Source organism: Diceros bicornis, chromosome 34 (genome assembly GCF_020826845.1).
Source record: "Diceros bicornis minor isolate mBicDic1 chromosome 34, mDicBic1.mat.cur, whole genome shotgun sequence".
Lineage (NCBI taxonomy): Eukaryota > Metazoa > Chordata > Mammalia > Perissodactyla > Rhinocerotidae > Diceros > Diceros bicornis.
This window is the reverse complement of record NC_080773.1, coordinates 34,679,525-34,706,878: the sequence shown is the minus strand read 5'-3', so window position 1 is coordinate 34,706,878 and position 27,354 is coordinate 34,679,525. Positions and strand designations below refer to the sequence as shown.

General features: G+C 45.9%; 1 protein-coding gene across 7 annotated transcripts in view; it reads right to left on the bottom strand.

Annotated features, from left to right (window-relative positions):
• Positions 1–1,194: 1,194 nt before the first annotated feature.
• SMIM17 (small integral membrane protein 17) overlaps positions 1,195–27,354 on the bottom strand; it is a 29,685-nt gene continuing 3,525 nt past the window's right edge. For 3 of the 7 annotated variants that reach the window (XM_058530435.1, XM_058530438.1, XM_058530436.1), the window contains 4 exons: positions 25,354–25,422; positions 11,361–11,614; positions 8,983–9,059; positions 1,195–2,106 (listed from right to left, as the gene is read on the bottom strand). In XM_058530435.1, coding sequence (XP_058386418.1) covers positions 1,996–2,106; positions 8,983–9,059; positions 11,361–11,523 — 351 coding nt within the window. In that variant the 5' untranslated portion in view covers positions 11,524–11,614; positions 25,354–25,422 and the 3' untranslated portion in view covers positions 1,195–1,995. Of the gene's footprint in view, positions 2,107–8,982; positions 9,060–11,360; positions 11,615–19,664; positions 19,877–25,353; positions 25,423–25,925; positions 26,735–27,354 lie in introns of those variants that run through there. The other 4 variants (XM_058530439.1, XM_058530440.1, XM_058530441.1 and 1 more) reach the window with 4 other exon arrangements.

The window sequence follows — 27,354 nt, the reverse complement described above, 5'->3', positions numbered from 1 at the left end:
TGGATGCAATTGGCCCGAGAGAGGCTGGAGAGAGAGAGAAATTAGTATTTCTCCCTGCCCTCATTTCTCCAGCAAACTCAGGAGAGGTCATCGGAAGTCCTATTAAAACAAAAGGACACAAAGACTCTAAAATAAATACACACATGCAGGAATTTAAAAAGAGCAGGATGGAAATAACCAGTATGAGACAAGGTAAAATTTAAGGCAAAGGATTAAATTGGTTTAAATGATCATTTTATATTTGACAAAGGATTCAGAATCAGGTTTTAGCCAATGTTTATTGAGTACCTACTATATACCTGGCACTGTGCTTGGTGATTACATATATTATTTGATTGGCAAAGACATAACAGTACTGTACTTATATGCATCAAATGACACAGTGGCTAATACATAAAGCAAAGATTATAAAACTATATTGATGAACAATCACACTAACAGATTTTCACTTAACCTTATTGGGTTTTGACAGATAGGCTAGGTCAAAATTAAATAACACAGGAATCTGAGCAACATAAGTGACACGACTGAGTTAATTAACAGACAGGTAGAGTTTTTAATTCTACAGACAGAAAATACATATTCATCTTAAATGTCCGTGAGACTGTGCAAACACAGGACATGTTCTAGGCCACAATAAAAGCTTTTAAAAAGGTTTTGGAAGCAGATATATTATAGGCCACGTTGTCTGTTCACAGTGCAGTGAATCAAGAAAGAAAAACTATTTTTAAATAAACCCAGTGTCTGAGTTTCCAAGCACTCTCTAGAAACACTACAATATAGTATTTGGACAACAATGTAAACAAGAACACAAACTATCAAACTTTAAGATGTGGCCAAGGCTATAGACAGAAATACATTTATCTATTAAGTATACTGTTACAGAAAAAAATTTTTTGAAAAAAGAGAATATAAATCAATTAAGTACTCAACCTAAAAATTGAGAAAAGGAAGAAACAATTAAAAAATAAACCTAGTATACACTAAAGGAAAACAAATTATAAAACAGAGAAATAATGGACATAAATTAATCCAAATGCTGGTTCTTCAGAAAAATAATAAAAAAATAGATAAACCTTTGACAAATCTAATCATGGGTAAACCACAAACAGAAGTTGAAAAGAAGAGAAGGGATAGGACAAAATAAAGAGGAGAGTTTAACTATAAAATAGTATGCATAATTAACTTAATATTATGCATAATTAACTTAATAATCTGAAAAGGTCAATGGAATGAAGAATATTCTAGAGGATAAAATAACACTATAAATCATCAAAATTAATGAAGTAAAAAATATTAATAAATTGATAACATGGGAAGAAACTGAGAAAGCCATTCAAGAATTAGCTGAAAGTTCCCCTCCCTAGCTCTAGGACCTGATTACTTTACTGGTAAATTCTTTCAAAATGTCAAGGAATTGATGCTTCTCAAGCTACAGAAACTATTCAAAAGCATAGAAAAGGATAAAAGTTACTCAAGTCCTTCTAAGACGCAAGGTTAGCCATGATACCAAAACTTGACAAAGATAGCACCAATCTTACACATGAAGATAGAGGCAAGAATCCTACATAAAATATCAAGAAATAGATTTCAGTATCTGAAAAGACTGGTGCACCACAATGCTAAGAATGCAAAGATGACTTGATATGAAGAAATCTACCAGATTTCATCGATCCTAAGTTGCACATTTTTTCACCTTCTCTGAGTTCAGATCAGGGTGCATCTTCTAGTTGGTGGCATCTTACAGTTAAGTAGCTTTTTTTCTTTCTCAGTGGTATATAAAATAATTGGTGTTTTACAATCAATGGTGTCTTAAGTTCCATGAAACACAGTAATGCCAAACCTCACACCAAAGGTTAAATACAAAATAAAAATCATCTTGATGGATGTTTAAAAGGCATTTGATAAATCCAATACCCATTCCTGATTTTTAACCGGGACACTTCCTCAACATGACACAGGGCATCTGTTTTGAAACAAGAGCCACCATTACAGTTAAATGTGAAACATCATAGGCATTCCCGTTAAAACCAGGAACAAAAAAAGGACACACACGACCAAGACGATAGTTGTTTGCTGTGGAGCTTTCGACCACTCCACAAAGCTCTGAAACAGAAAAAAGAAAAAAAAGTATAAACATTAGGAAGGGAAGGGCCCCCATTGTTACCTGTAGGAAAATGGGATTATAGGATCGGGAATGAAACAGCATATCCACTGAAAAGCTGTTTGAATTAAAAGCTATACAATGAAGTGACTAGATATAAGATAAAGTAATAGACCTATGCCCTAGCAGAGGAAATATCAGAATAATGGTACATGTGATTTCAAAATGATATATAGTCTCCCAGTCTTAAATACCATCTACACTCTGATGACTCATACATATGTGTGTGTGTGTGCGTGTGTGTATTTCTTGACCCAAACCCTCTCCTGAATTCTCAAATTATAAATCTCACTGTCTGCTTGCCATCTCCACTTGCATATCTAATGGGCATCTTAAACTTTACGTGTCCGGAATATCCCACCCCCAAAAAGCTCCTCACACAGTTTTCCCCACATCTCTCCCTCAGGCCCCTCCAGACCTCCAACTGTGGCATCCTTGACTCCTCTCTCTCTCTCAACACCCACATTCGAGCCATCGGTAAATGCTGTTGGCTGTACCTTCAAAACACATCCAGCAGCTGAGCCCTGCTGTAACCACGGGCCCACTAGGACCAGTTCAAACTGACCCCACCTTATCACAGAGTGACTGAGTTGTTTTTCAGAAAATTTGCAAAGTCGCATAGCCAGAGCATGCACAGAACAGAAAATCTTGACTGGAAATGACCCTGGAACCAAAGATTCTCCCCACCACGGGACGAAAGGACCAGGACATGACCGGCACTTGAAAGTCAGACTCTCATCAGAGGTGAGGGGTCCGTTGTCTAGGGAGATCTGGTGTTACAGCCCCTTCCACACCTTACCATAAATGTTTAAAAACCTTGCCACAAATGTTTAAAGCCGTCCAACCAAAACCTGCCCAGCCAGTGTTTCTGCATGCCAGCCTGCTCTCTTTATCTCTTAAATTTCACCCCAAATCCTGAATCAGGAGGCAGATTTGAGAGCTTTTGCCTCCTGTCTCCTTGCAGGTTGACCTGGCAATAAAACTTTCTTCTTTTCTTGAAAGCTGATGCTGTAATAATTGGCTTTTTATGTGCACCGGGCAAGAGGACCCCATCTTCCTGCAGTAACAATTCCATCCCCTCCACAACCACCACCTTGGTCAAAGCTGCCATCACCCTTGTTTCTTACCTTGACACCACCCCACCCCCAACTCCTTCTCTGAGGGTCAGCCACAGTGTTCCTGCAAAGTTGGGCTCATTCTCCCCAGCCCTCTCACCTCCAAGCCTTTGCATTATGGATTCCTCTGCCTGCTTGGAATGCCTTTTCCCCCAGATACCCTTAAGGCTTTGTCCATCACATCTTTCATCTCTCCGTTCCTTAGAAAACTCTTCCCACACCACTATATTTAGAACAGCACACACCAGCACCTTCCCCCAGCAGACCCCAGCACCACTCATCTCCCTTACCCAGCTTTCTTTTTCTCCCGACCCCATGAGGGCAAAGACTTTGGTTTGCTCATGGCTGTATCCCCAGTGCCTGGAACAGTGCCTGACACAGAGCATAAGCTTGTAAATATTTGTCAAATGAATGAATGAATGGAAAGACATACCATGATGAAGGATGGGAAGACAACGTTTAACAGTGGCAATTCTCCAAATTAACATTGAGTTTAGTGCAACTGCTATTAAAATATCAGGGACATTTTGGGAACGGACAAGATATAATGAGCTATCTGGAAAGGCAGGCAGTGGTAAGCTTCAAAAAAGTCCTGTAAAAGAAGAGAAATGGAGGGACACATACTATGAGATGTTAGAGCATATTACAAATCATGGATGGAATTCACATCTCCAGTCTTTGGAAAAGGACCAATTCCTCCCTCTGGCCTGCTCCCTGCTGCTGGATGCCATCTCATTTCAAACCTCCCTTTCACATCCTGGAGGGAATAACCTACAGAAGCAGCTCCCCAGCCTGGCAGAGCATCCCAAACCTCTGGTAGGTTTTCCAAATATCTCAGGCTCCACCCTTGGAGTTTCTGATTCGGTGGATCTTGCGTAGGACCAGAGAATGTGGATTTTTATGAAGTTCCTCATAATCCATGCTACAGAAAATTAGGCGAACTGTGCAAACATTCATCCTGAATGAACATTCATTCATCCCCATGGCAACAGCAACAAAGACAACCTAACAGTTCACCAGTTGAGGCAATGGGTGTGACGCAACCATACTATAGAACATTCGGCAGCTGCAAAAATTAAATTTAAAAAAGAATGAAGGTGATCAATACGTATCCATGTGGAAAGCTATCCAGAATATATTGGTGAAAACACCAAATGGCAGAATCATAATTTTGCTGTATTCTCCTTTTAGGGGGATTAAGAAATAGATGTAGTTTGCTGTAGGATTCTCTTTAGATGAGGTTCAACAACAGGCAAATTTAATCTCTGTGAGCAGAAGTCAGAATGTGCTTGCCCCTGGGCGGGGAGTGAGAGAGACTGGAAAGAAGGACGAGGGAATTTTCGAGGATGATGGCAAAGTGCTCAGTATCTTGACTGGGGTGTTGGTTACACGGGCGTATATGTGTGTCAACGCTCACTGATCTGTGCGTTTTATTGGAAACACTTATACCTCAATTTTAAAAAGCAGAGTATAAAGTTAAGAAAATGTCATAAACACAGGGCATCTGAAACCCCGAAATTTTACACACACACACACACACACACACACACACACACACACCACGCCACACATCCTAGACCATGCGTGCCTCGCTTGGTCTTCCCCTGTTTCTCCGCCAGCTGCTGTGGGTGCTGGTGGTCACCTTTACGGTCTGTGTTTTTGTCCGTGATGGCCCCCTTCTCCTGAGACATGCCCCTTGCTAATGGGAGCCCCCTCTTTGGAGAATTACCTAGGAGGTTACGCTCACGTCCACAACCAGCGGTGCGGCATAAAAGGCCTCCCCACTGGCTCAGACGAGGACTGGGTGCTATTCACACTCCAGAGCTCCCGTGGGGTCAGGCTGAGGCGGGACTTCAGTTAAACGCATATATTTGCCTCGCTCCCTCTTGTCCTTCCCAGCCTCCCTCAGCCCCGACGGGCTCCACCTGAGAGCACGCTCCCTCGATAAGTCCCATCCACAAAAATCCCAGCTCCCTCTCAGCTTCTAGGGGAAAATAAGTCTGCAGGGATGTGGGCGACTTTAGAAAACATTCTGTAGAAGTATAATATGCAAAGAGAAAATTGCATGCATCCTAAGTGTCCAGCTTGATGAACCTCCAGAGAGGGAACACCCCTGTAACCAGCACCCAGAACAAGAAGCAGATCATGGCCAGCACCGCAAAATCCCCCCTCTCGTGCTCCCTCCCTCATCTACCCCACCTCAAGGGCACGGCTATCTTGACTTGAATGCTGTAGACACTTCTGCCTGTACAGCAGCTTTCACCAGGGCTATTTCTGGGTGTTGGGATTTCTTTTTTACCTCACACACATAAACAAGGTTTTCATTTGTGACACATGCTTGTATTATATGGGATGAGTGGGCTGGGTCTATTTCCTGCTCCCTGATTTCCTGTGGGGCCACAGAGTGGAAACTTCTGCCCTCCTGAGAATATCAGAAGAGTAACTCTGCCCCTTCACTCACTCCTCCCGTGAGAGGTGGAGGGACGTATCTGACCAGTGGGCTGGGGAGAGGCCCTCATCCCTTATCCCCCTCTCTTGGGATATCTTAATGGTTAAGGGGCATCCTGGATTCAAATCCTAGCTCTACCATACACAAGCTGAGTGACCTAGGGAAAGTTACTTTACCTCCCTGTGCCTTAGTTTCCCCATCTGTAAAATGGGATCATGACAGATCCTACCTCAAGAACTGTTAAGAGAATCAAATAAATTGAGGTAGCTACATGGTGAGGGCTGTGAGGCCTGGCTGTTATTGTTATGAAAGGTCTCTGGTCCCATATGGCCTGATCCGTTTTCTTTCTTGGAAGGGGGCCGCCTGCAGGAAGGAGGATCTGTCCATGCAGAAAGCTCGGCTGGGTCGGCCTCTGCCCACGAGGTGGGCCCCCGCCCTGCCCCAGTGTGTGTGTTCCGTCAACGCTGGTTGAATGAGCCACGACGGGGAGAATGAGTGAATGGATGAATGAATGATGTCACAGAGGCCTCTGGGCACCTCCCCCTGCTCTAGCGTTCTTATCTTAAAGAGAGGGAGACCATGCTCGCTTCCTCACAGGGCTCATGAGCTAATAAGGAGAGTTAGCGAGCGTCAGTTAATAAATGAGCTAATAATGAGAAGCATCTAGAATCACGTCAGGCTCCTAACACACACGAGGTAAGTGGCGGCTCTCATCTGTTTCATTCCCACCCACTTTTTTCCTAACCAGAGATTCCTGACTGGCTCCTACACCTCTCCCTCTCCCTCCACCTAAGCCAACCCCTTTCCTTCCACATGGGGTCCCAGAGTGGTTTCTGTAGATCCTCAGATCCCTTCAAAGGCCCCCCACCGCCTGCAAGACACACCAACCTCCCTGACATGGAACTTGGCAGCGAGAGGGGTCCTGTTAAAACATAAATCGAAACACGTCCCTCCCCTGTCCAGAGTGCCCCTACAGCTCTCCCTCACTCAAAGTAAAATCCAACTTTCTACCATGGTCTACAAGACCCTGCATCAGCCTCCCTCATCACCTCCATGACCTCATCTCCAACTTCTCCTCCTCCCCTTCTCCAGCCGCACTGACCCCCCTGCTGTACCTCACATGTGCCAGCCACACTCCTGCCTCAGGGCCTTTGCACCTGCTATGCCCCTCTGCCCGGAACCTCCTCTCCCTAGCTGGCTGCCAGTATCACTCCCCCACCTCCTTCATGTCTTGACTCCAACATCTCCCTCTCAGTGGGGACTTCCCTGACAGGCTTCTTAAAATAGCAACACTCATCCCACCCCATACTCCTGAAACCCCTTCCTGCTCTATTTTTCTCCATGGCAATTACTACTATCCAGCATAATTTATAGTTTAACTACTTATTTTGCTTATCATCTGTCTAGCTCGGTGACAGTAAGCCCAGTGAAGGCGGGAGCCATTTCTATCGTACTCACTATTGTACCTTCAGTGCCTTGAACACTGCTTGGTACATAGTAGGTGCTCAAAAGATAGTTGTGGTGGGGCTGGCCCAGTGGCGTAGTGGTGAAGTTCTCATGCTCTGCTTTGGCAGCCCGGGGTTCACAGGTTCAGATCCCGGGTGCAGACTTATGTACTGCTTATCAAGCAATGCTATGGCAGGCATCCCACATATAAAGTAGAAGAAGATGGGCACAGATGTTAGCCCAGGGCCAATCTTCCTCAGCAAAAAGAGGAGGATTGGCAACAGATGTTAGCTCAGGGCTAATCTTCCTCACCAAAAAAAAAAAAAGTTGTGGAATGAATGAATGATCTCATCTCAGCCAGATTTTCACCCACATCTCCCACTGCCCACCCCTTAACTCCAACCTTCCCCCAAATGTGCCTTGCTATGTCATGCCTCCATGCCTTTGCACATGCTGTTCCCTCCACCTGGTGGGAGGAAAATATGCTGTGTCCTCCCCCTGCTCTGTCTGGGAAATTCTTTCTCACCCCTAAAATCCCAAGTCTGTTGTCTCCTCCTCTCCGGGACAGCCTAAGATAAGCCTCTTGGCCCACAGAGTTAACTTCTTCCTTTGAGCCATCACACTGTTGCCAGCCCTCATTTCTGCACTGTCGTGGTTTGCCTCCCTTTCCCTGCTGTGAGTCAATAAACCTCTTTTCTGGCTAAAACCAATCAGAGTTGGATTTCTGACATACGATTGGGAGATGGGACCCTCATGTGCTGCTGAGAGTGGTTATGTGATTTTTCTACTATGTAGATAAATGTATAAATAAAAGAACCACTGTTATTATTTCATGTATTGATGTCTTATGCCTCCAAAAGAAAACAGTAGGTCCTTAAATGCAAGGAACATGCCTGATAATTCTGTTTGGTTTTATTCATAGTGTTTGGATAAAAATCCAGTAGGTAGGTAGTGAACGGATGGATGGTTGAGTGGATGGGTGAATGAATGGTGGATTGATGGATGGATCAATGAATGGGCTGGCAGAGGGTTTGATGGGTGGATGGATAGAGATGGATGAATGGATAAGTAGGCATGAGTAGGTGGATGAATAGTAGCTAAATCTTTACTATGGCCAACAAGGAGTAAATGGATGAATGGGAGGGTGGATAGATGAGTGGACAGATGGAAGGGTGAGTGGGTGGGCTGAATGGATGAACTGGTTGCATATGGATGCATGGGTGGGTGAGTAGGTATATAGATAACTGAATATATGGATAGATGGAATGGGTATATAGATGAGCATGCAAATGAAAGGTTGGGTAGATGAATGAATAGACAGATGAAGGAATGGTTGGTGGATGTTTGAGAAGTAGATGGATGGATGAGTGGATGGATGGGTGAATGGATAAATGGGAGGGTGAGTGGATGGGAGGTCCAATGGATGGATGGATAAGTGGATAGACAGATGAGGTGGATGGATGGATGGATGGATGGATGGATGGAATGGGTATGTGGATGAGTAGGCAAATGAAAGTTGGGTGGATGAATGAGCGGACCCATGAATGAATTATTAATTTATGATGAATTTCTGAGTGAAGGACTGGAGGGTATGTGTGGATGGATTTACACACACGGCCTGGAGACCCTCCACTCCGTGTCTGACGACATAGGGATATGTCCTGTTTCCCATGGGAGATCTCTTGGGTCTCACGTACCTGAACAGACTTGTGGGGCAGGGAAATTCCACACTGAGGAAGGGAATGTGACAACCCACTGAGATCAGCAGGGCAGGGCATTTGCAAAAGAGGAAGGAACCCCCAACTTACCTGGGGGTCCTCTGACTCATCGTCTTCCTCCACGGAGCTCCACTCCTGGGGAAGCCCAGTCTCTTGAGAAGGCAGGTCTGGGGGCGTGGAGGAGAAAGGAGCCATGAGTGAGTGACCAGACCAGCTGGGGTGGGCTCTGCTCGCTCTTCCCATCTGGCATCCTTTCCCTTTTCTGCTAATATCCTACCCCCCCACACACATACACACACACACACACACACACACACACACACACACACACACATTCTAGCCTATGTGGTTCAGCGGGTTGGAAAGAATAAGAAATCTGATTTCTGATCCCATTTCCATCACTAACTACCTGGAAGACTTAAAGTGGGTCACCTGATGTGCTCCACCGCCTGAGCCTCTGTTCTTTCAGCTGTCAAATGGGCAAAATAGTTCCTTCTCTAGAGGCCTCTGGCAAAAACTGAGTGAGGGAGCAGAAGAAAAAGCCACAGAATTAAACCATGATGGAGGGATGATGGAGGCTTCCTCAGCTTACAGCCACCGGTAGAGAAATCTCCCCACATTCGAACTTCAGCATCCTCCTCTCTCCTAAGCTGGATAGGACTGGGGGTCAGGCCGCAGGTCAGCATTTCCCACTCTCCCTGCAGCCGGGGACCACTAGGACCCCCCAAACCTCCTCCTCACGGCCAGAACTGGCGTCCATGTTATCCATGCCTCTGTCCCTGGCCTGCTCAGCCCCTGTGGAAGGAGAAAGGACCCTGCCCTCCTAGAAGGTCCAGCCCCCAGTCTGCTGTGGGGGTGTCTTTCAGGTGCCCCCACCTCAGCAAAGGGCACCACCCTTTGTCCGGGCTGTTTGGCCCAAAACCCCAGGAGTCATCCTTATCTCTCTCTCGTCCTCACCTCCACCACATCCATCAGCAATTACTCTGATTCTCCCTAGTAAATGTGTCCCAAATCTCCCCTCTTACCTCATGTCCACCACCACCACCCCAGCTAGGTCTTCTCTCTCCCGGACTGTTGCAAGAGTCTCCTAACTCCTCCCAGCTTCCACCCTTGACCTCCTAATCCTACAGTTCATTCTCGGGGCAGCTGGACGCAGGGTTTCTCAACCTCGGCGCTAGTAACATTTCTGGCTGCATAATTCCTTGCAGCGGGGGTCCGTCCTGTGCTCTGCAGGACTTCTAGCCCCATTGCTGGCCTCTACCCACTAGCTGGTAGTAGCGTCTTCCCAGTTATGGTAACCCCAAACATCTCCAGACTTTGCCAAAAGACCCCTGGAGAAGGGAAGGGTGGGGAGGCATAACACCACCCCCTGTTGAGAACCACTCAGTTAGAAGAATCTTTTTGAAATACTAATGAGATCTGTCTTTCCCCTCTTCAAAACCTTCCTGTGGTTTCCCAATATTACAAACTCCTTGCTACAGTCTATAAGATGTCCCATCACTGGCTCCCTTGATCTCTATCTTTTCTCCCTTTCCTCCCTGGCCTGTTAATCACGGTCTCCTTGAACACAGCAAGCTTGCCACCCCTGCGGGGTCATTGAGTGTGTAGCTCTGGCCGCCCGTGATGCTGTCGCCAGCTCTTGGAACAACTGACACCCTCTCCTGCTTCTCTCACCTTCCCTGACCACGTTTAAGTCGCTCTCCATGCATCATCCTGTTTTACTGTCTTCAGCTCTCAGCAGACATTACTTTTCTTTTTATTTCTTAACTTGTGTGTTGTCTGTTTTCTCCACTAGAATCTGAGCTCCACCAGGGCCATCTTGTTCACTGCTAGACCCCTAACACCCGGCACATAGTAGGTGCTGGTGGTAGACTTTTGCCCCAAATAGCCTGCAGCTTGTTCGTCAATCCCTCTGTCCACACCCTTGGGCAGCCCCCTCCCTCGCTGCTTCTCAGCTTGACCACATGGCTTGTTTTGACCAGTGGCCCCTGAGCATCTGGGCTGCCAGTAGAGGCTAACGAATGGGGACTTTCCCTCTCTTGCTGCTCCTAGGAACTCTGCCACCACCCCCATGAGAATAAGCCTGGAGTAGCCTGCTGGAGACCCCTGGCCTATCGCCAGCACCATCAAACCAGCTGGCAGCAGACACCAGCCACACATGCGAGTAAGGTCATCTCAGATCGACCAGCTGCCCTGCCAGCTCACTGTGACTCACATAGGCAAACGCAACAGGAGACTTGTCCCCTGAGGCCACATCACATTGCTGACCTGTAGAATCATGAGCAGACAAATGACTGTTGCTTTAAGCTGCTAAGTTTTGGGGTGACTTGTTACACAGCAAAAGCTGACTGACACAGGCCCTATACATATTTGTTGAATGAATGAGTGAAGGATTGAATGTTGCTTCTCTCCCCAGGCTCTGCCACGACCTTTCCTCCCACCTCCCCCCAGGACCCCTGCCCCCTCACCTTTCTCGTCACTGTCACCGCTGGAGACCCCAACCTCTACAGCCACCCAGTCTGTGGTGAAGGTGGCACGCTTCTCCCAGGCCCTGCTCTCCCGAGGCAGCAGCGTCTTGGTCCTCTCAGGCTCCAGCAGCCCCCGCATCTGTTCAGGCCTGAGACTCTGCATCTCCCGAGGAGGTGGAGCTTCCAAGGCAGGCTTCTCCTTCTCCTCTCCTTCCAGGGTCCTGTCAGCTTCCACAGAAAAATGGATTCAGAACCTGAGGACCGACAGGCATTTAGTCATTCAACACATATTTACAGAGTTCCAGCTGCGAGCCTGGCACGATTTCTAGGGGCCAGAGATACAGCAGTGATCAACATGAAGTTCCCTGCCCTAGTGGGGGCTTACATTCTAGTGGGGGGAGAGAGACAGACAGCACGTCAAGTGGTGATAAGTGCTCTAGAGACAAACGCAACAAGAATAAGGAGTTTCAAGATGAGGGTCAGAGGGTAGCGCACGCTCACACACACTCATTCCAAGACCCAAAGCATATAGTCAGAAGTTTTTAGGACGAGAGTCACCCCAAGAATCCCTTTGGCTGCAGAGAGAAGGAACCTGGTGTTCCCGCCAGCCCCCTGCCGCCCCGACTTTCTCCTCTGTTATAAAAAAGGAGAAGTATTTGCCAGGTAGGGGTTAAAAAATCTAATTTAAAATTAAACATTCTGGGGCTGGCTCGGTGGCATAGTGGTTAAGTTCGTGCGCTCCACTTCAGTGGCCCAGGGTTCACAGGTTCAGATCCCGGGCAGGGACCTATGCACTGCTCATCAAGCCATGCTGTGGCGGCGTCCCACATACAAAATAGAGGAAGATGGGCACAGATGTTAGCTCAGGGTCAATCTTCCTCACAAAATTAATAAATAAATAGATTAATTAATTAAATATTCTTTAATATTCTCACTCTATATCTTCTCAACCTGAAATTCAGGAAGTTGTTTGCAAGACACTATCCGAATTAAAATGACGTAGGATTGCGTTGACCCTTTACCTTAAGACTCAAAAGCTGGTTTTACGTTCTTGTTCTAGGAAATAGTATGTATTACCAACCTTGCATTATATAAGCCACTGACTGCCCTCATGAATAGTGATTTTTTTTTTTTTAAGGAGTAAATTCTCTTGATGTGAAAGAAAAAGCTCTGTGTTTTCTTGTTTGCTCAGGTTTATGCTAATAGAAACTGTTATATCTGATTTAAAAACCACAGGGCAGATACTCTGGATTCAAAAAGAAGTTAGCGACTCAACAATCAAATGTGTGTGGGGACCACGTTTGGAGTCAGATTCAAAGACACCTGCTGTGAAAAAAACATTTTTAAGACACTCAAGGAAATTTTATTATGGTCTGGCTATCCAATGATATCAAGGAATTCTCATCGATTTTATTGAGTGTGAAAATGGCATTATGGATAGGTACGAAAATCTCCATCTTATTTTTTCTTAGAGATCTTTTTGTAGTATGTAGGGTGAATTGACAGGATGGCTGAGATTTGGTTTAAAATACTTCTGCAGGGGCCGGCCCTGTGGCTTAGCAGTTAAGTGCATGCGCTCCGCTACTGGCGGCCAGGGTTCGGATCCCAGGCGCGCACCAACACACAGCTTGTCCAGCCATGCTGAGGCGGCGTCCCACATACAGCAACTAGGAGGATGTGCAACTATGACATTCAACTATCTACTGGGGCTTTGGGGAAAAAAAGGAGGAGGACTGGCAATAGATGTTAGCTCAGAGCTGGTCTTCCTCAGCATAAAGAGGAGGATTGGCAGGGACGTCAGCTCAGGGCTGATCTTCCTCACACACAAAAAAAATACTTCTGCAGTGAGATGAAAAGAAATAGACAAAAGGAGGTCAGAGCAAGCAAGCAGACGATGAAAACTGAACCTGGGGAGTGGAGAGATGTGGCACATGGTGCTATCTTTGTACCTGTGAGTATACATAAAACTTTTTCAGAACATAAATTAATATATATATTGAAGGGGAGGAAGAATATCCTCTACCCACTCTGGGTCCTTTCTGGCTGGGCTACAAATTAAATTGACTCATGAGACTGAATAGCAGGAGAAAATCAAACAAAGCTTTATAACACGTACACATGAGAGAAACTCAGAAAACAGAAACTGAGCAATTGGTCATTCTAAGTTGCTCACTTAAGTATTCTTCAGCTCAAGATAAGGAGGGCATTGGGGTAGTGGTTTGGGATTTCAGACGGGAAGAAGACAATTCACATGGAGATGGAAATGCCAATGTTTGCCAGACGACTCCTTACAGGGCCACCTATAGAGAATGTGGCTGGAGAGACAGAATTTTTGATAAGATGGGATTGTTGGTGCCTTTCTTATTGCACCTCTTTTACATTACACTACAGCTATCACAGGGTAGTGGCTCCTTCCTGGAACAGGCCTGCTGTGTTAAATTCTTTAGGCAGTTTGGGAGGGGAAGATCAAATGTCCTTCAGAGAAAATAATCAAGGTAAAGAGACATACTTTGAGGTGGCCAAATTTTTATCTTCCACAATATTATGGATATGCAGAATATGTTGTTTTCTTCTACATTGCCAATCATCACGTAGGGCTTCCTTATGGGGGGGGGCAGGGTCTCACAGGCCCCCAAAACCCAAATTTAAATCCATTTCCTCACATACCTCTGCTCATTCCCCCCCACCCCCAGCACGTCCTGCCCCCTAAGTCCCCCGATCTTGACCAGGGCTCCACCATCTTCCCCACCAATCTCTACAGGCGTCATCGTCGACCTGTCCCCTCCTCATCCCCAAATCCAATCGATCGCTAAGTTCACTTGCTCTTGCCTCAGAAAATACTGTCCCTGCTCTGGTTCTAGTCTGCCCCTCTATGGTCCACTCCACCCTTGATCCCACTGGTCCTTCCCCTAACCCCACTCCCCAGTCCATCCCACCAGCTTCGTCTTCAAGACCCCTTCTGGTCAAGATGTTTTCAATGCCCCCCATTTGGGCAGAGGCCAGGTTCCTAACTTGGCTTCAAAGCCCCTGCTGCCAAGTCCAGGATAGCCCAGGAGGTGGTTTTAGACACACCTAGGACTAAACAACACTGAATCCCAGGGAGAGAAGGTTTCCTCCTCTTCAGCACCCTTTTAAGCCTTCAGATTACCTCAAGGAGAATGTCTCAGTTTGGTACTAATATGCCTTTAACATCTCCCCCCTCCCCAGGCTCTGTCTCTGTCTCTTCCTGCTCAGGTAGACAAAGTATCCAACCAGGATGGAAGGACATTGTTTTACTTTCCCTGTGTTTATTTTCATGGTTACCCTCAATAACTGTAAAAAAAATAAAATAAAAAGTGATACTGGTTTACCATTTATAACACAGTTTCCCTTTGAAATTCATCGCGATAGATCCCTTTGAAATTCATCGCGATAGATTAAAGGCAGGCTGACTCATGCATGCTGGTGGGGGTGTATATTGGCTCAACCTCTTTGAAAACTACTTGGCAACATCTACAAGAGTGGAACACACATGTGCCCTCGAACCCCAACCACCCCATTCCTAGACACTCACCCAAGAGAAATGAAAAGCTATGTCCACACAAACACTTGTACCCGGCTGTTGCTATCAGCTGTATTCGTAATACAAAGCTGTTCATATTCATAGTCAAATCTACCCATATTCATAATAAAAAATCTTAACAACCCAGATGACTATCAACAAGAGAATAGATACGTAAACTGCAGTTTATTCATACAATGGAATACTACACAGGAATATAAGGAACAAACAAACGGATACATGCAACAACACGGATGAATCTGAAAATATATATATTAGACTGAATGAAAAAAGCCACACACAAAGGATACATCTGAGTGATTTTATTGATTAAAAAAAAAAAACCTCATACAGGTAAAAGCAATCCATGTTGATAGAAGTCAGAACAGTGGTTGTGCAGGGCTGGGGCCCTGGGAAGGGGCACGGGGACCTTTCTGGGGGTGCTGGAGATGTTCTCTATCTTGATCTGAGTGGTGGTCCCATGGGTGAGGACATCTGTGCAAATTCACTGAGCTCTGCCTTCATTTAGCTGCACACTTCATGCACATCACTCTGTGTACACTAGATCTCACTACAAAAGAAAACTAAAACTACAAACTGTTTAAATTTCATGTAACTGTATTTGTGGTTTGCTGCACAGGTCTGCTGCTGTATGTTGGCCTTGGGAATTCCACATTGTATGTATTTTTTAAGAAGATTTAGGGTTTTTATTTTCCAAATATTAAAATGTTCGGGCATGATAATCATATAGGAGTATCATCGGAAAACGAAAGCTTCTAAAATATAAGAACATTTCTAAGCTGATTTTGAAGAGGCCATCTTTTCCTAAAAGCAGTTCTTTCTCTCTCTGAAACAGCTGACTACATATTGGTATTCAGGTTCTACACTGAGGGTCGAGGAGCCCCAGGACATGTGCGTGTTTCTATTCTCCAACTGCTTTGCAGGCTTGTTGGCTGGGGCACGGTCCACACTGCATGTATTTTGCTGCATTGTTTAAACCTGGTTCTGCAGGATCGTCAGAACCATTGTGGGTCTTCTATAAAGTCCTGACTTAAAAGAGCTCTTCAGGTATGTATTAGTTTCCTATCATTGCGGCAACAAATTACCACAGATTTCGTGGCCTCTGATAATGCCAATTTACTATCCTACCGTTCTGTAGGTCAGAAGTCTGAAGTGGGTCTCACTGAAATAAAACAAAGGTGTTGGCAGGGCTGTGTTCCTTCTGGAGGCTCCAGGGAGAATCCGTTTCCTTGCCTTTTCCAGCTTCTCCAGGTGCCTGCATCCCTTGGCTCACGGCCCCTTCCTCCAACTTTAAAGCCAGCAATGGCCACATGAGTCTTTCTCACGTTGCATCACTCTACGTCTGACCTTCCTGACTCCCTCTTCCACTTTTGGGGACCCTCGTGACTACACTGCCCCCCACCCCCGATAATCCAGGACCGTCTCCCCATCTCAAGTCATCTGATTAGCAACCTGAATCTCATCTGCAACCTTAATCCCCCCTCCATGCACCTACTGTATTCACAGGTTCTGGGGATGAGGATGTGGATCTTCAGGGAGCCACCATTCTGCCTACCATGGGTATTAAAATAAAATAAAAGGAGAAAAAAAGGGAGGTGATTTAAAGGAAAAAGAGTAGGTCAGTGCTAGTGCGGGTGTGGCTAGAATGAGGGAAGAGTCACAAAGGTAGGGAAAAGAATGACGGGTGTCAATAACATGCTAACTGCTGCCAGCATGGTGAGCAGTTAAGAGAATTTCCACTCTCCCACACATTAGCTGTGTGACCCGGGCTGGTCACTTTAACGTCTCTGAGCTTCAGTCTGCTCATCTGTCAAATGGGGTGGTGAGAATAATGGGCAGCTACTTTACAGAGTGGTTGTGAGCTTCTACTGAGATGGCAGGCGGTTTCATACACAGCGAGCACCTGATGAACGAGGAGCACAAAGGTTTCTCCTCTTCCTGGCATGTCTTTGCTCTTCTGTGCTGACTTCTAGAAACGCTGCCCATACTTTAAGGCTGCGCTGAGACACCACCTCCTACGCCACCCCATGAATATCTGCCACCCATGAGCACTTGAATGGAAATGACTTTTTCAAACTATTTCTCAGCCAGAACTTTGTGCCAGACCTGTGCTCGGTACTGGGGATTTGAAGATGAACCCGACACCCTCAGTAGCTCCCATCCTCCTGTAGAAGGAGGAGAAGTGGGCAGAGAGGAAGCAGCAGACCTGGTGTTGCAGCAGACACAAACACTAGCAGTAAGGATCTGAACTCAGACGCTTCCAGCTGGTTAAGTAGATTACACAAACGAGACAGGCACAGAAAGATAAATCAAGATACCCCTGTCCCGGTCTGGCTTTTACTTTCACTCTTCTGAAAGTGAAAATGAAATATGGGTCCAGAGAAATTCTTCTCTATTGTAAGGAAAACATAAACAAATGACAGCTGATGTGTGGTATGGGGAGATGCAATAGGGAATAGTGAGGATTGTGGCAAAGGAGAGATTGGGTGCCCTGTCTGAAGAAGCCACCCCATTCAGCTCAGCCAATGTTTGCCAAGCGAGAACATGGGCCCAGTGTCTCCCATCTTTCAATTTCTCAAGAGACACTGGAAATCTGTATTTTTAGATGACATCTTCTGCATTTTAAAATGCCAATGATTATTTCGAATGTTTAAAAGGAAGACACTATGAGAGCCAAATAGCACAGGTCGTGGAGCAGGTTAGACCCCGGGACTGCCAGTTTGCAATCTCAGTGTGGGGTGAGGAGAAGAGGCTGTGAGCATAGACAACAGTTTCCAAGAAAAAAAAATATTGGCCTTGAGGAGAAAGTAGTGAGACAGAACTAGGAGGGGTTCTGTTTGTTTACTGTTTTACTTTGTTTTATTTTTAATATGAGACATAACTAATCATGTGTTTAGGCTGAGGGGAAAGAAGACATAGGAAGAGGAGAAAATGCAGGTGGGAAGGGTGACAGCTGGAGAAGACAAGAGGCATGGGCTCCAAGTCAGAAGAAGCTGGATCCACTTGGATGGAGGAGGGAGAAGGAGAGGGGCCAGGGTGCGACAGGGCTGTGTGTATGTGTGTGAGGGAATTTACACCTCACAGCCTCAGTGTTCTCGGTGAAATAGCAAACAGATCACCTGCTGAGAAAAAAGGACAGAGATGCAGCAACAACAACAACCACGCAACAATAATAGTAAAGCAACCTGGGCCGCCACTGGTCCCTGGAGCGCCCCAGTGTGTCAGGCACCGCGGAGCACTCCGCATCCATTTTCTAAACTAATCCTCGTCCTAATTCTCCGCGGCAGATACTGTTACGAGTCCATTTTACAGACTGGCGAGGCCCCTGACCAAAGCCACGCAGCTCATGGGAGCTGGGCGGTGATGCTACACCTGACTTCAGCGCCTGTGCTCCTGGCCATTGCAGGGTGGCACACACGTGCCCAGACAGACACACAACGCACACATGCGCAGGTGTACACGCGGGCGGGCACACGGACACAGCGTGCTAAACACACGGGAGGGCAAACACAGACACCGAAAACCCCGCGAGACCAGAACACGCGCCGACCCACGAAGGTGCGCAGACACACAGATGGACGCTCAACACAGGGTCACTCTCCCCTCCTCGCGCCGAGGCTGAAATTCAAGTGCAATCCACAGGCAGGTAGACAGACTGCGCTGGGCGGAGAAACAGACCCAACACAGCCCTCTCCCACCGGACGGGCTTGGAGGCCCCCTCCCCAGACCCGCATCCGTAGAGCGCCTCTGCTCCCTAACCCCATGCACACTGAGGCTCGCACACATTCATACTCACGCGCGCCTCCCCGGATCACCGCCCGCGCCCCTGGCCCCTTTTCCCCGCCCGCAGGGGTCCCTCAAAGGACTCACCCTCCCCAACCAGACCCTGTCCGGGCACTGCAGAGCTGGCGCCGCAATGACCGCGGCTGCGCAGACGCAGAGGCTGCAGGTGGGAGGTGGGGGGGTGGGGGGTGGGGGGAGTAGGGGAGGGTGGGCAGCCTTCTTCCCTCCTCCTTCCCCCCGCCCCGGGGAGCTTGCGCCTCCAGGGGGGTGGGGAGGGTCTTGGAGGGGCGACAGTGACAACGTGCCCTCGCTGCTGTTGCAGGGGGTGTGGTGCTGTGCCCGCTGTGAAGTCTGCCAAAGTGGGATGAGCAGTCCATCCCCCGCTGATGGGCACGTAGGTTATGTCCATGCCCTCTGCTGCAGTTGCCGCTTGTTAAGGCCAACAACTTTCACACGCTCCTGGTGGGTCTTTAGTCTACAACCAGGGGCCAGGGGTGGAAAGGAGGGGGAAGGAGGTGGGGCAGGGGTGTGGCAGCCCAGGGACCCTGGAAGGATTGAGATTGGTTTTCTAAACCAATTGTTTCCCATATATGTCACATAATTAAGAGGGGAAACTTCCTTTGTTTAGACGTCCAGGAGATGGGTTTCCGGCCATTCCAAGGATAGTTCAGTGTGAAGAGGGGACAGATGGATTTTAGAATAAGACTCTTCATTCAACCCTCACCACTCCCTCTGATAACAGGATATTTAGTACAGGAGACTAGGGGAGATGCCCCACATCAGGGAGCCTTGGGGGGTTGAGAGCTTGGCCTCCAGGGACAGATCCACCACACCCACTAGCTGTGCAACTTTAGGAAGTGAATTAACTGGGTCTCAATTTCCTTATCTGTAAAATGGGGACAATAATAATGTATACCTCGTAGGGTTATTGTTAACATCAAGTGAGTTAATACATTCACCTCATTCATCTCGAGTGCTCAAGAAGTGTCACAGTGTTACCATCATCATTATTGAACACCAGGTCCTCAAAATGGGGAAAAATTCCGGGTGTGATCCTGATAACTCAGATAACTAAGGGTTGTTCTTAAAATAGACTCAAGTTTGAGGAGTTTCCTCAGGGTCCTGGGGGGAAGGAAGGCTACTGAGTGACTTCTTAGGAGACGATTCCTTCCTGAAAGAGAAGAAAGCAGCAAGGAGAGAGTGTCTGGAATCCCATTCGATGCCTAACTCTCATCTTTCTCAAACTTCAGTCTCTCGCATATCCCATTCTCAACTTTTGCCATGTTTCTGCATCAACGGATACCACCTGACAGTTATTTCCATTTCCACGTAACATCTGTATATAAGCAAATAGCAATTTATCTCATGTTTTTATTTTAAATGAACGCATTTTCTAAAACCTTTTTTAAAGCACCTTTAGAAAGGAAGCTTTAGAGCACTCTTATAAATAGAAAGCCAGTCTCATGTGCCATAAAAAAAATGGAGATAAAATCAAGATGAATAAATTGGAGCCAGATGCTGCTGCTTGATGTGGTTGGTTGAATTATTGGCCCCAATTCATCATCTCCCTGCTGTAGCACACCTTCACTCTTGCCATAGCCTCATGGCAAGACATGGAGAAGAGAAGTAAACTCTGGCTACCATGCGGCCATGGCAAAGGTGAAGACTGATATGCCCATGGGACCCTTTGCTGATGGTGCTACATATCCTTTCACTGTAATCAATCACGGCCATGAGTGCGCCTGTATGATGAGTCCTGTAAGTTCTCCTAGTGAATCATCAAACCTGAGAAATGTCTTGGGGACTTGCAACACAGCCCTCAGACTCTGGGCCAGCAACTACAACCACTGTTCTATAAGGAGTTGAGTGCTGTTGACATCTCTCTGGGTCTTTGTGACTAGCTCAGGATTCATTCACACATTCATTCATTCAACAAACACTTATTAAACAGCTGCTATGTGGCAGATGCTGTTCTGGATGACCAAGACAGTGAAGGTATATGGTTTAATGAAGTTTACATTCTAGTGCTGAAAACAGGCAACAGACAAGTAAACTGATAAATGTGAAGTAAAATATAGTATTTGCTAAATTCTATAAAGTACATGAAACAGATCAATATGCTAGTAACTGTGAGACCTCTTTAGACGGGGGTGGTCAGGGAAGATCTTTTTGAAGAGGTGGCATTTTGAGCTAAGACCTGAAAAGTGGAAAGGAGCCAGCTATGCAAGAATCTGTGCCAGAGAAGAGCAGGTGCAAAGGCCCTGAGGAACATCAAGGAGGCAGTGCGGCCAGAGTGGTCAGGCAAGGGAGGGAGTAATCAAAGAGGGTGGTCAGGTAAGGGAGGGAGTGATGGGAGACAAGATCAGAGAGGCATCCAGGCTCTTGAAAGCCACAGTAATATCTTTGAATGTTATTGTAGGTGTGTTGGGAAGCCATAGAAAGGTACTGAGGAAGGGCGTGATATAATCTGATTTACATTTTCAAGGCATCACTGAAACTGCTGTGTGGGGAATGCTTTAGAGCGGGCAATAGGTACACTGGGAAAAGCAGTTAGGACGTTGTTGCAATAAACCAGGTGAGGAATGATGGTGTCCTGGAGTGAGGTGGTGGCAGTAGGAGTGGAGAACTGTGGACAGATTCAGGACATACTTTGGAGATGGAGCTAAGAGGACTCAGTGATGGATGGTTGTGAGGGGTGAGAGGAAGACTTTCGGGCTTTGAGCCTGAGCAACTGAGTGCCCTGTGAGTAGGATTAAGTTTTTGTGTGTGGAGAAAATCCAGAATTCCCCTTGGGGCATGTTAAGTATTTGGTGCCTGTGTTTCTTAAGTTAACACCAAGAGAGCCTGGATTACTCAGATATCAGCATTCAGAGACTCTGGGGTGAAGATTGACAGTGGGCTCAGGAATAAGCTCAGAAGAGCACATACATCTAGCAGAGGCAGTGGTGAAAGAGGGCTCCCGGCACTGTCCGCGGTGCTGAACCCCTCCTGACAGACCTGTCCGCAGTGCTGAACCGTGCCAGCCTGCGCTGCCCGTGGTGCTGAATCTCTAGGCAGATTGGCCGGAGAGTTGTCTCTCTCACTCTCTCCCCTGCCCCCCAACCCCGGTCCCCTTCTCCCCCTCTCTCCCTCTCCCTCTATCTCACTTTTTCAAAAAATCGATCTGCCTGGGAAAAGCCCTGCTGTTGCCTGGAAACAAAGCTCTCTGGGCTGTGGCGAGCATTGGATGAAAGCAGATGAGGGCAGAAACTGCAGAGTCATTTACAAGAGGCAGCTGTGGCTCTTGGGACAGCAGGACCTGGCTACAACCTGGCTTGAATCATTAACACGGCATTTCCAAAACATCTCTGGGGGGAAAATGCACAAAAAGGAAAAGGAGGGAAAGATGTGCCCAGAATTCAGGCTGTTGGTTACCTTGGGTTGAGGGAAACAGTGCTATATAGGTATATGTGAATTATTGGCAAGGCCCTAGGTTTTATGTTATGAGGTGGGGTCACAGGAAAGATATTATTGTAGATTTATATAAATACAGCATGGCTATATTTCACGCTTTTTTTTTTTTCTTGTGAGGAAGATCAGCCCTGAGCTAACATCCATGCTAATCCTCCTCTTTTTGCTGAGGAAGACCACCTCTGAGCTAACATCTATTGCCAATCCTCCTCCTTTTTTCCCCCCAAAGCCCCAGTAGATAGTTGTATGTCATAGTTGCACATCCTTCTAGTTGCTGTATGCGGGATGCGGCCTCAGCATGGCTGGAGAAGCGGTGAGTCGGTGCGCGCCTGGGATCCAAACCCAGGCCGCCAGTAGCGGAGCGCGCGCACTTAACCACTAAGCCACCGGGCCGGCCCCTCACGCTAACTTGAATTATGAACATTTGAAACCATGAGCTTTGGGTGGCATTTTTCGAAATGACAAGAAGTCTTGTGATTTAAAAATCCCTCAAAACCTCATACTTTTGAAGGTGATCAGTTGTGTAAATTGTAAACTGTGTTTGTTATTTCAGTATCACTTTAGCTGGTGAAGAGACATGCCAACCATCTTTTGTTATGATTAGTCTTGAATTATGTGGGTTTTGAATCGTGCAAGATTTTCAAGAATGAGTTCCTAGCATAAACTCCAGCCACTCTGGGATTGTTGAATGAATGAACATGTTTGTTCTTCCTAAAGATCTGGTCACCAGGGAAGCCACAGCTGCTCCTATCACTCAAGACACAGACATTCATAAAGCACCCACTGGACAACCAGGATGTGCTGAGGCATATCCCCTTCTCCTAAGAGATGATTTCCACACCTCTTCAAAGGGCAGGAGACTTTGATCAGCTAGAGCCACTGTAATCTGGCTTTTACCTACTTTCTATCCTCTCATGGAGTTGTTGCCCCACTGGGTTTTGACATTCCAAATTCTCTAAAGAAGCTGGAGCTCATTACATTATACATATTTTTATTGCTTATTGTCTGACTCATCTTCTAGAATTTAGGCTTCAAGAAGGTAGAGACTATGTGTTTCTAATTCATCCCTGAGCCTCCAGTACCTAGAACATTTTGTGAACCAGATGTTCTAGGAATTTTTTTTTGAAGGGTTGAATGAATGAAAGGTGATGTTTGTAAATGTAAAATACCCCGGAGTCTTAATGTTGGCAACTCATTAAATTAAAAAGAAGATGAATACCGTATGATGTCCTTCATTAAGTAGTAGATAATAACTACAATAAACAAACACATAGAGACAGAGATTGGATTGGTGGTTACCAGAGGGGAAGGGGGGAGGGAGGAGGGTGAAAGGGATAATTCGGTACATGTGTGTGGTGATGGGTTGTAATTAGTATTTTGGTGGTGAACATGATGTAATCTACGCAGAAATAGAAGTATACTGATGTACACCTGAAATTTTTACAATGTTATAAACCAATGTTACTGCAATAAACAAAAAATTAAAAAAAAAAAAAAGAAGATGAGTGATCTGAACCAAGCACATCAGTTGGCTGGATGCAGACCATGATCTTCCCAGTTGAGTCATCAAGATCATGGAATCCCTGTTGAGCAAGACTCTGCAATAAGACCACTTCATAGGCAGGTGATCCCTTGCTCCCTCCTTCAAGCCATCAGCTGTGACCCAGAAGGCAGGGTTGTGTGGCACCAAGCACAGGATCTTGTCAGTAAGGATCATCCCACAAGGAGAAGAATCTACTTCATTCTTTTTAACAACTGCAGGGAATTAATCCTGTGGATGCATCTAGTGTGGATCTACTGTGTGGATGCATCTAGTTTTTGTGGTCATTCCCCAAACTGGCAGACTTTTACGTTATTTCCAAATAATGATCATTTGGGAGCCTCAGACCCCGTGGGAGAGGCCCAAATTCAACTTGTAAATGGCACAGCCAGGATTTAACCAAGGGCAATTTGTTGCCAAAGACCTTCTTGTTTCACTACCACTGAAAATTCTTCAGCTTATTCTGTAGGAAAAAAGAAGGAGGTCTGAAGGGAGAAAACTCACCTAGTTGCCTAAAACCTTGAAGTATCCAGTCACTTGGGCTGCCTGGGGTGAAATCCTAAAAGGGCAGTGAGTTGCCAAGTGTGCTTAGAGAAATATGTGTCCTCCTCCCCTCCCCATCCACATTGCTTTTCTGCAGGGTTAACATTCTGAGGACAGAATCTTGATAAATCAGGTACTGGAACACTTGTTGTATCCTCACCAAGACGCCGTCTGTTAGGTAATGCTATTATCCTCACTTTACAGAACAAAATAGATCTTTGTGGACTGATATGGAAAGGTCTCCAAGACACATCACTGCTTGGAAAAAAAGCAAGTTGTCAAACCACAGATGTAGTCCAACACGGCTTATATGAAAACCCAACAACACACAAAACAATGCTAGATATTTTCTATGGATGCATAGATGTGTACGTAAAGGCTTGCCAAATTTAAAACACAAAAGGTATGTAAAAGAAAAAGCTCACAGATTATCAAGTTTATCAAGGTTGCATTTGTTTGTTCCTGATGAAAAGCCAGTACTTTTATTAAATGATTATCACAGCCAGAAAGTTCATGACACAGCTTCAAATCTCAGCACGGCAAAATTCAGGGATAAAGAGATTTTTGCTAAGGATTACAGGCTTATAGGAAGCGTCTTATTATTTGGGGACCAGGACTAGATAGGATGGCCCTGTTATACTTGGTGAATCTCAGGGCGCAAACTAGTTTTTCTTCCTGACTATGGTATGCCATGAATGTGGCAGTTTTACTTCCATGTGTATTACTTTTAAATGAAATAGCTAAAAATCTTAAAAAGAAAAAAAAAAATCAGACTGACAATTGTAAGACATATTTTAATGTCAGAGACATTAGAATGTAAAAATTAAAGTGCACATTAGCATCAATGAACTGTGATATATAGATTTATCACATCTTATTCAATAACAATAGTTTTTATCTCACAGTAAGTTGCTGATACACATTTGGCATTGTTATTATGGGATGGGTAATATTAGCCAGGCTCATTCTATGGATAAAGAAGGCGAAGCTCAGAATCAATGCATTCCCAGATATGCACACACAAGTTACATCTATTTCTATCAGCAGAGATACGCTTGCAAACGAAAAGAAAATGTGCCCACCCAGTGCACCCCAAATCCACAACCGTCACTCACCTCTAGAGAAGAGACTGGGGTTGACGAAGCGAGATCAGCAGGAAATCTTGCTTTATCGATAGTTTTGACCTTTGACAAAGAAAATGTGTTTACTCATTAACTATCAAGAAAAAACATAATTTTCAAAAAGGGAGTCAGAGAAGGTAAGTCAGTCCCCCTCTGAGACGTGGGATATGAATGGTCTTGCTCACCCCTGATTCTCAGCACCTGGCACAGCAGGCATCTTGCAGATAGCTGTTAAGCCAAATTACCTGCTCACATAGCCAGTGAACAGCAGTGTTGTGATTCAGAACAGAAAAGTGACTGGCTCTAAAGCATGCCCCCCCACCCAAACCCCCGACCCCCCAAATCCCTGCCCCCAGTCTTACTCCATGGGGCAGCCTACTTCTGAAGGCTTCTCAACACCCAGAGAGATAGTCCTCCCCTTCCTGGTCTCACCCCACGGCTTGTGCCCTCCCGAGGGAGGGGGCTGGGGATGGCTGACAGCACGAACTTTGTGCTGCCTTTGCCCTGGGTCTCTGCAGGAGTCCTCTTCTCAGAGAGGATTCCGAGTTCATTCTTGGGCAGCCAACCTGTCTTTTCTTTCTATCTGGAGAGGTGGTTGACTGCCATGGAAACCCACATCGCTCTCCTGCAGATCTAGACCACCAGCAACGGGAAAGACAGTCCTACAGTGTGATTCTCTTGCTGGCTGGCCCTGTTAAGATCAGATGAGATGCGTGTGTGTGTGTGCACGCACACACGTGTGTGTGAAAGCGTACACCATTTCTTAGGGGGTTCAAAAGAAAAGGATAATTGTGGTTGCCAGAAGGGAATTTGGTGTTGCAAGATGGGGAGAACCCAGCTTTTTGTCAGAGATCCTTTTGTTCGAGTTTTGTATCAAATAAGCTCTTAAATGAATAACAAATAAAGTGGAAAATTAGGTAAAATTTTTAAAGGATTAGGATAAAATGAATACATAAAGATTTTGGATACGATGTTGACATGAGATGCTTAGTGGCTTAAAACTTCTTTTTAAAATCCAAGCCATGTACCCACGTACTTAAAAAAAAAAATCAAACAGTTCTGAGTGGTAAACACATGGGATGTAAGTTGTCTTATTCTCTATACTGTCCTGTAGGCTTGAAATATTCCATCATTACTTTCTAAAAGGCACCAGGAGGGTCCCAGTGTCAGGTAAGGTAGAGTAAGTATGCCCTGCTCTGTCTCTGCCACTGCAGCATGTCAATAAATTAGCAACCTGTACAGAAGTAGGAGCAAGTCAAGCATTTTAATCACCAACAGCTAGCACCCTTTTGGTGATACGTAGGAGGGGACAAGGCAGCAGGGGCAGGGGGCTTCAGGGGCCTTCAGCCAGCAGCTAGTTACCAACTTTCACAGAAGCATCTCAACAGATTAACAACCTGTACAGAAGTAGTAGTGTTTCTTCATATACTTCTTATACATATAAATATATGGTTATATATATTTAAAAAGAAAAAAACATGAATGAGAGTACACAATAAATACTGTTGTTGATTGTTTGTTCATTTTTTCATTTAATACTGTAACTCAGAGCTCCTCCCATATCACTATATTCAACTCTGCCTCACCATTCCTTACCCAGATGAATCCTAACCTACTTAGCCAACCTTCTAACGATGGATCCTTGGGTGTTACCAATTTTTCCTGTCTTCCAAGCAAGGCTCCAGTGAACACTGGGGAGAGAGAATGTCCTTGCCCCAGATATCCATCCAGCTGTCTTCTCTTCATTAAGTGGGACTCTGCTCCAATGTCACCTTCTTAGAGAGGGCTCCCTGACAGCCAAAGCTGAAGGAGCCTCCCCCTTCACTCTCCACTTACATCTGATCATGCTCAGAAATTAGCAGCAGTGGCTCCATAAGACAAGGGCTTTGCTTTGCTCACTGCTGGACTCCCAGCCCCTGGAACAGAGCCTGGCACAGAGGAGGTGCTCAGATATTTGTTGAATGAATGACTCCCCGCTCACTCTAAAGCTTCTTG